Below are 8778 nucleotides of genomic sequence, written 5' to 3'. Positions count from 1 at the left end.
CCTAAATTCAAGTTATAGGTCCATAATACATTAATGTATCCTTGGCTACATCTATTTGCTTCATAGGTCACTGCAATCTTTTACTGAGATTTATTTTATTCCTATAATATTTATACAGGATCTGACGGTGCTGCTAAAACAGTAAGTACATTCAGCAGGGTCTATTTATCTTCCTGTATGATTCCCCTCAGGCTATTTTTAACTCAGAGTAGCTGCACAGACTGTCTCGTTTTGTTGCCAACTTGTGTATCGTTCTTATACTCGTTTATCGTTAATCTAACATTATTTTATAGTGATCACAAGGCAGACTGAGATTTGTTTCAAGAGTTTTATGCATATATTCCTTTATTCAGCGCTCACCAGGCGGAGGAGTCCAAGCAGTGCGCCCTGCTGGTGTAGTGTGGTGTTGTTGTTATTACCATCCATCAACCGGTTCAGACTGGACTGATGGCAATATTAACAATGTTCCTGGAGAGAAGTAACCCATACACCCAGCCCCCATCGTTAGTACACGAACCCCCAACTCACTCCAGCTTGACTGCAAGTAGACCTCGAGTTAACTGAGCAAAGGGGCTTTTTACATTCAAGTGTAATATTATTTTTTTAAATACTTTTTGAGGTTCTTTTTCTTTCTTTCGTTCTCTCTTTCTTTCTTTCTTTCTTTCTTTCTTTTTCTTTTTTTTCTTTTTTTTAAAGAACCTGATTTATATTTCACGGCCCGTTACATACCAGGTAAACAGTTTTGTGCCTATGTGCATGTGCATGTGTGAGTTTGCAGTGACTTACAGTTTAAGATGTGGAAAAAATCAAAAAGTGTAGCTACACTATGACCCACCAACCCCAGCCGTCACATCTCTGAGGAGCTGTGTGTACTCTGTGCGCTCCAGGCGCGCAAGAGGAAGCAGCGCTCTTCCTCCAGTATCTGCGTTCAAGCTGCTGCTGGACCAGCAAGAACAGCTTTGAACCGGTTTTGTCGCCGGCTACAAAGCTGTAAGAAACGGATGCACAGTGCGCATTGTTGATGCAGAGTGCTTTCTTATTGCGCGGACATCATAGATTCCAGCTTATATATAGCCCAACGTAATTATGTGACGCTTTCTCGTCATTTGTACTGATTCTGTTAGCAGCGATTTTAATAGGGAAGCCATCCTACATGGAAAGTTCCCATAGAGCGCGCAGCTCTGCAGGCGCCTGCTGCTGTTTTTATAGATGCTGAGGTGAGTGCTGCATGTCTTTCGTTAAAATAACAAGCACAGTTGTGCTTATGTTGACATCGGTTAAGATGACAACATAGTAAGAAAATACGGATTTTGTAGGTGGTAAATGTAAAGAACGTATATGGTATATGGTGATTTTCTTCAGGATTTTATTGTCTTATGTTTGGGTAAAAATATCCTGTTTACTGTCAAAATGTATTTAGCCTGATCTGAAAGCAAGCAAAGATTTTCTGAAATCTGAGCAGCTGTCCACCAACTTTTCCCCCACTTAGAAGCCTTGTTGTAAACAAAGTGTGACCAGTAGTGGTTAATGCTGCTGCAGTGAAGTTTAGTTGCACTTGGCTGCAAATTATTCATGGAAAGAGGTCTGAAAAACTTGGGTCAGCACAGGAGACAAGCCTCTCCCAAGTGTCTAGTAAGGACCAGAGCTGAATGGTGGAGGAGGAAGGTTAAAGGTGCAGGGGGATGGGGCACAGAGCAGTGCAGTTTTCTTTACTTTCTCCTCCTCCAAGGTGTGGTTATAGAGAAACGAACAAAAGGGGCAGCTGGCTATGAGTTAGGTGCAGTCAGTCTGTGTACGGGACATCACACAGGTGACCTGCCTGTTAGGCCAGTCCGAGTGCTGCAGCAGCCTTCGCTACATCAAGGCTTTGTAGGACTGTAGGTCCCGTTTAAAATTATTACCATAGGCTCATCTTTTTAATTATTTTGCTATCAAATGTATGTCTGTAACGTTTTTTGTTATGTTCTTTCCAGGAACTCCTCTGTCAAAGCTGTAGCAAATCACAGAGGGCAGCAGTAACATCAGCACCATGGCTTCATCTACTGAAGTGCTGGACGGAGGCTGGGGATGGGCGATTGTTGTGGCCTCCTTCCTGGCCCAGCTCCTGGCCTACGGTTCACCCCAATCTGTGGGCGTCCTCTACCCCGAGTGGCTGCATGCCTTCCAGGAGGGCAAAGGCATGACGGCTTGGGTGGGCTCTCTTGTGGCTGGAGTGGGGCTCATAGCCAGTAAGTAACCCACGCACACACACACATTGTAATAATGTCATAATCCTTGTCGTGGGTCCACATCGGGTTGATGTTGAATTAGATCAATGGGATGGGTCTGGGAGGGTCCTGATACTGCAGTGAAGTTTTAGAATCATGTTTGAGAGGCTTTTTATAGAAATAGATGGAAATGGATAAAAATGTGTGTAATATTTGAGTATGAACACTTTATATTGTTTGTAGCATCTGGTAAATCAACGCTGAGCTGGAAATTTATGTTTTGGTACTACATATTAGTATGGGCAGTTTATCTGCTGACATTTGTGATTGAGGGGGAGATACTATATCTGCTTAGTGCAAAAAGCAGAGCACTAAATGCTCACCTTTACTCCTGGCTTTCTAGCATTTCCCTCTCAACCATCATACCACATGATGCCACTGATAAAGCAGACACAATAGTCTGTTCAAAGTCTGAGCACTGACGTCTATGTGAAAGGGGCAATCAAACTATCACCAAGGAAGATGTTTACAATAGCTACAGGTGTTAAAGAGTTCTCGTTACTATAATGTTTCAGCAGGATGGAGAGAACACGTAATGCCGTCTCACAGATGTGCACTTTGTGGCTCCCCAAGAACAGTTGCTGTTATTGATTTTTCGAGGAGAGCAAAGCAAATGCAAGTCATCCATGCTATGAATGTAGGAGAATCACTCAGCCCTTAATGTAACCACAGAAGAAAGAAAAGAAAGATTCAGAGACAAATAGGAAGTGAAACATGGAGACTTAACAAATACTGTATTTGTTGAGCAAGTTGGTTGCGGCAAGGTTGTGTATGTGAACTCACATAAAACCAAACATAAGCGAAAATAGAAAAGGAGAAGAGTCTGAAAGTGTGGCAACATGGTGAAAGGGAAAATAAGTCTGAATGTAAGATGAGAAAGAATGCAAAAAAAAAACACACACACACACACAGTCACCTTTCAGTAATGCTTTGAAGATATTATAAAAACATGCTCCATGACTGTACTCAGCAAACAGGATCAGTGATAGATAGAGGTCTTAGTTGACATTTCCGTCTAAGGCAGAGCCCGCCTGCCAACTAGCCTTGCTTGTTGATGTCTCTCTCTCAAAAGGGCTGAGGTGAAAATCATGACTGGACAGATCTGGCCTCAAGCCTGGCCAAGTGCTGGACACGTGTCCCAGCTGTCAGACAGCTGCAGCACTGCAGTTTTTGCGGCACAACAGCAGGGTCTTCCCCCTGGTCAGAGGGGAGGTAAACAGTAAATGTCGCATGGTGTGTGAGTCAAGCAGCCTCAGGATATGTGAGTCTTCAGCAAGCATGGGAAAAAAAATAAAGTCTTGGGTTTGAATATTTAATTTATAGTCTCATTTATAGATATTAGACTTTATAGTATCACTATAAATGTGATACTGTTGGACAATGAAGAATAAAATGATTTTTCCAACCTTCAATTTTAAAAGAAACTTTGTCTGAAATGTTTACATTATGTAAAATGTTCACACTGGACCTCTCAGGGTCCTCCTGAGCAATGTGACAACACCTCTGACAGGTTACCAGTTTGAACCTAATGTGATGTGTCAGCTTCCCGGTCAGACACAGCAGTGCTTTGTTAGCCAGGATTTTATTTTCTTGGAAACTGTGCTTGATATCCAGAAATAGCATAATATCATCACTATCATCCACTGTTACTGGAATGTTTTTGATCCTGTAGCACTCATTTTTCCTTCCTGTATCTCTTCCACCACCTGACACTTTCTGTCTCTTTTCTCTGTCTTTCTCCCTTTTCTCCCTCAGGTCCTGTCTGCAGCGCCTGCGTGGACAACTTTGGGGCTCGTCCTGTCACCATTTTCAGTGGTGTAATGGTGGCGGGCGGCTTGATGCTCAGTGCCTTTGCTCCCAATGTCCAGTTCCTCATCTTTTCCTATGGGATTGTTGTTGGTAAGGAAACACTTGTTGATAACATTGTGGTGCATCCTCCCCCGTGTTTTATAGTCCAGCAGAGACAAGTTAATGCTGTAGTCAGCGTTGAGAACTCATGTGGCCTTTGCCTCAAACAGACAGTCAGGTAGAGGCTTTGGTTTTGTCAGTGTGGGAAAAAAAGTCTGTATTTGATGTGGCTTTGGTCATGGGAGTTAACTAAGCTTCTTATCCCCCTAACATATGAGAATCTCGTAACACATTGTATAATCATTTGAAACAAGCAGGAGCACATGTCAAGTCCAACTGTTATGCAACATCAGAGGCTCACTATATCTTCAATCACCAGTTAATGAATACCACTGAAAGTATGTAAAATCACAACAAGAGAAGATACAGGTCAGAGCAACATTTGTTTGACATTGCTGTTTGTATTCATGGGGGATGTTGACAGAATAATAACATAATGGCTTAACCTGATCCCCAAGTGACCCTTTATTGCCTCTGCACCCTCTCCAGTGTGCCTGCATGGGCCCACCACCACCTGTTATCGCACATTAAGTGACAGCTCAGCCACACTTGATGCTGGTGAATCCCTTTACAGTCAGCACTGCCTTCCGCAGAGGAAGTGCCTGAGAGGGGAGGCCATGCATATTTGAAGACAGTCGTTTATTTTTAGAGATGCCCTTAGATCATGGTCTGGCTCCACATGCACGTGTGGCTTGTTTACTGTTCAGCGTAAGGTTCCTTCATGTTTTGCTAATGTACTGTGCACAGATTTCTTTGTAATAACTGTCCGAAATATACTGAGGACAATTTCGTTCTGCAGTATTGTATAACCAACAACTGCAAAGAAGTAGCCTAATATATACATATTTCCAGAATGTGGAAGAAATATAAATGGCCTTTACATAACACATTTTCCTTATATGTGCAAAACATTGGAATTCCCATTCTTGTGTATTTTTAGAAGTGAAGATCTTTTTACCCTTTCACTAATGGAAATTCTTCTTGTGTCTGTCCTTGTCCTCTCTCTTAACATAGGCCTGGGTTGCGGTCTTGTCTACGCAGCCACGTTGACAATCACCTGTCAGTATTTTGACAAGAGACGCGGCCTTGCCCTCGGCATTGTCACCACAGGTACTACCGCCCTGAGCTCTGGGTGCACACCAGTTCTCCATGCTCACTTCTTTCATGCATGCTGGGAGCCTTGAGATGCCGAGGTAATCATCTGTAGAGTAGTGCAGGCAGAGTGGCTTATTGGGTGGGGACGAGGACTGGTGACCAGTGACCAGGTCTGGTTTGGCTGAAAATCAAAACTTTGGTGATAATTTGAAAATTTCTGACTTTGACACCCCAAAGTCAAACCTAAGAACCTGGAAATGAATGAGCTAAAGAAACACATAGACTGTACCAGTTATCACCAGGATTGACTAATTTTTCTATGAATAAAAACGCATGCCATCAGAATAATTTGAGAGGTGCTATAATAAAGAAAAAAATCTAGACAAAGTGGCTTATATTGATTGATCTGTCACTTTCTGACACACACACTAAAATCTGTCTTCCTCTGCTCACTCAGGCACAAGTGTTGGTGCATTCATCTATGCCACAGCTCAGAATGAGCTGATTGTGCTCTACGGCCTGGACAGCTGCCTGCTAATCATCGGAGCTCTAGCACTAAATCTCATGGCCTGCGCTGGCTTCATGAGGCCCCTCAACATGCCAGGGTACTACCTCAAACAGAAGGCCGCCCTGGAGCGCAACACAGAGGAGCAGCTTTTCGAAAAGCCCCCGTTGGATGACCTGAAGGTCACAACTGGCTCCCCTGCCTCAACCACTCCAGAAAAAACTCTGATGGTGAAGGAGATGCTCATCACCATTGATTCCAAGGACTTGGCCACTCAAACAGAGAAGAAGAAAGGCCTGGCTGGGTTGGCCATCATGAAAATTATCAAGAAGAAGAAGCACGCTTACTCCAAGTACATGCACTCCATGTATGAGATCCTGCAAGACCAAGCCATGGTGGCCTTCTGTATTGCTGTCTTCCTGTTCAGCTTGGGAGCGTTCCCTCCTGTGCTCTTCATTGAGGATGTGGCGCAGAGCGAAGGACTCATTGAAGAAGTTAGTGTCATTCCTCTGGTATCAATAGGGGCCATCGCCACTTGCGTAGGCAAACTAGTGCTGGGTATGCTGGTGGACATTAGGTGGATCAACGGCATCTATCTGTATGCCTTCACCATGTTCGCAGCAGGTGTGGCGCTGCTCCTTATCCCTATTACTAAGACTTATGTGGGACTGCAGATCCTGACTGCCATCCTGGGTTTCTTCTCTGGAAACTGGTCTATCACCTCCTACATCACCACTAAGATTGTTGGCTTGGAGAGACTGACACAAGCCCATGGCATCCTCATGTTCTTCGGGGGATTTGGGATCATGCTTGGACCTCCTGTTGTAGGTAAGTGGGCTCAACTAACTAATTATTGGTTATAAACATTCAAAAGTTTCAAAATCAAAATGTTAAATCAGGCAGGCAGGCAGGCAAACAGACCAAAGCAAAGGTCATGTCAACTTCAATAAGCAGCAATTATTAGTCATTACTCAACAAACCACTGCATTCTCCAGGAATCTTTACTCACTCTGCTTACTATGTCTGTTTTTCTCATCACTTTCCAGGGTGGTTCTTTGACTGGACGCAGTCATATGACTTGGCATTCTACTTCAGTGGGAGCTGTGTGGTGCTGGGATCGTTCATCCTCTTTCTGCTCACCCTTCCCTGCTGGAACAGGAAGCGCTCTGAGAACGACAGACCAGATGTCCATTACACCAGCAACTGTGACAAAGTTGCCTCTGTAGCCTAAATATGAGTACATTTCATAGAGATTCAAATCCCCCACCCCTCCTACTGCCCAGCAACTGTCCATTGATACCTGAACCACCTCTGACTATACAAGTCTTTCCCCCTATATCTGCTGCCAGGTTTTAATATACCAAAATACTTGCCATAGGTTTTGAAGGCCTGTCCTCTGTACTTTGCCTGCATTTCTCAGGTCCGTATCATTTACTGCAGATCTTTCTAAATGTTTGACCCTGATGCCTGTGTTGATTTTATATTATAGCCTCATTTTACGAGGTCAACTAAACAATATATTGTTTAACTCCCGAACTCTTGTGTTTATGTAAACACTGGTTTTACCTTTGTTGTAACTCTGACAGAAGACATGGTGCTATTCTAAACACTGGGAAGAAAAAAAATCTGTAAAACTGTTGGGTGATAATTTAACACTATACCAACATTTGAAACCACTCTGCAAATGCACAAAAAAAAAAAACGAAATCTCTGCTCCAGAAATCTTTCCTGGAACAGAGACCACAGGGATTGGAATGAAGGAGGGAGTTTTTTTTAATAACAGTAAATTTAGCAACACGTTTTTATTTTGTATTTTAGTTTTAATGTATATCTTAATTACACCACTATGTATCTTACCAAAGCATCAATGATAGTTAATGCCTGTCAACACATAATGCCTGTTGGAACAATACAACTGCCTTGCTTTTTAGATAATTTTTGTTTTCAAGTGCATTGACTCAATTGATACTTTTCTGAAATGGTTTCACATACCTCCAGTTTCTGGATCAGACAGAGACCTTCTTGAATAAGTTATGCTGATTCAAAAACATGTAAAAACACTGATGAGATCCTAGTGTATTTCCAACTTTAAGAGCATGTTGATTCTCTTTGTGGCATGATTATCATGACCTTTGCTGGCATTAATTTTGACCAGGCTGGTCCTTTCCCATCATGTTGTGTGAGTATGTTTAATGTGTATGTTGTGTGTGTGTGTGTGTGTGTGTTTGCACATGCATGTACGTGTGCAGGTTTGTGTGTGTGTGAATTGTTTGATAAACTTTTGTATTAGCACTAGTTTGTAAAGTCCTATGTGCTAGTGACTTTTATATGCACAAAACTGGCCACAGGGCTGTAAAAATGTTATTGTTTAGGTTGGAAGTTGATAATTGTGATCATTGTAATGAATACATTGCAATAGACTTTTAGAATCACTTGAATGTTGTTAAATAGACCACTACAAATGTCTTTGACAGTTCCAGTTTCAAGAGTAAGAGTAAATCTGGAACATTAGTGTTTGCTTTTTGTTTGTAGAAGCAATTGCAGGGTGCAGATGAAGTACAATTGTACTGACCTAGAAAAGACAGTGTGTTTGGCTGTCACCTTTTTCTTATTTTTTTTAATGTCAGTATTATAATATTTAAGTCTGTATTTCTGTTCTATTGTTTTATTTTAAAAGTGCCAATAAAGGATTTTTGGATTAATGATATTGAGTGTTTAGATTTCTAATGTATTTGTCATATATGAACCACATTTTAAATTCCAAGTAAAAGGTAAATACAGCGTTTTGGCTATATTTGTTCAACCTAGTAGTAACCGGGCACGCAGTTGGCAAAAGCCCTACCCATGACAACAACTGGCAATATCCTGTTTTTGCAGTTAAACTCCTCAAACGGGAAAATGACCAAACTAGTCCCCGAGGGAATCTGAATACCAGCACTTTTCATACTATACAGATGAGACAAACTCTTTCGAGCTTTAGCATCCCCTTTTAGAGCCGTCTAC

General features: G+C 42.2%; 1 protein-coding gene across 3 annotated transcripts; it reads left to right on the top strand.

The window, feature by feature from the left end:
- Positions 1-390: 390 nt before the first annotated feature.
- On the top strand, positions 391-8482 carry LOC121911464 (monocarboxylate transporter 9-like). 3 transcript variants are annotated; one of them, XM_042432968.1, is made up of 6 exons: positions 391-732; positions 1974-2228; positions 4023-4166; positions 5190-5285; positions 5728-6603; positions 6822-8482. In XM_042432968.1, the coding sequence occupies exons 2-6, from the start codon at positions 2030-2032 to the stop codon at positions 7004-7006; spliced, it is 1500 nt and encodes a 499-aa protein (XP_042288902.1). In that variant the 5' UTR covers positions 391-732; positions 1974-2029; the 3' UTR covers positions 7007-8482. The 3 variants fall into 3 exon arrangements, with proteins under 3 accessions (XP_042288902.1, XP_042288904.1, XP_042288903.1); XM_042432970.1 differs by lacking the exon at positions 391-732 and adding an exon at positions 992-1217; XM_042432969.1 differs by lacking the exon at positions 391-732 and adding an exon at positions 1775-1877.
- The last annotated feature ends 296 nt before the right edge of the window (positions 8483-8778 follow it).

The sequence above is a fragment of the Thunnus maccoyii genome, chromosome 14 (genome assembly GCF_910596095.1).
Source record: "Thunnus maccoyii chromosome 14, fThuMac1.1, whole genome shotgun sequence".
NCBI classification, from domain to species: domain Eukaryota; kingdom Metazoa; phylum Chordata; class Actinopteri; order Scombriformes; family Scombridae; genus Thunnus; species Thunnus maccoyii.
The sequence above is the reverse complement of the archived record's forward strand: the minus strand, read 5'-3'. Positions and strand labels throughout refer to the sequence as shown.

What these genes read in the sequence shown, in the direction of transcription:
- LOC121911464 (XM_042432968.1), top strand. Translation starts at nt 2,030, where the DNA reads ATGGCTTCATCTACTGAAGTGCTGGACGGAGGCTGGGGATGGGCGATT. An exon ending in CCTCGGCATTGTCACCACAG is followed by an intron (nt 5,286 to 5,727) that starts GTACTACCGCCC and finishes CTGCTCACTCAG; the next exon opens with GCACAAGTGTTGGTGCATTC. An exon ending in GCTTGGACCTCCTGTTGTAG is followed by an intron (nt 6,604 to 6,821) that starts GTAAGTGGGCTC and finishes ATCACTTTCCAG; the next exon opens with GGTGGTTCTTTGACTGGACG.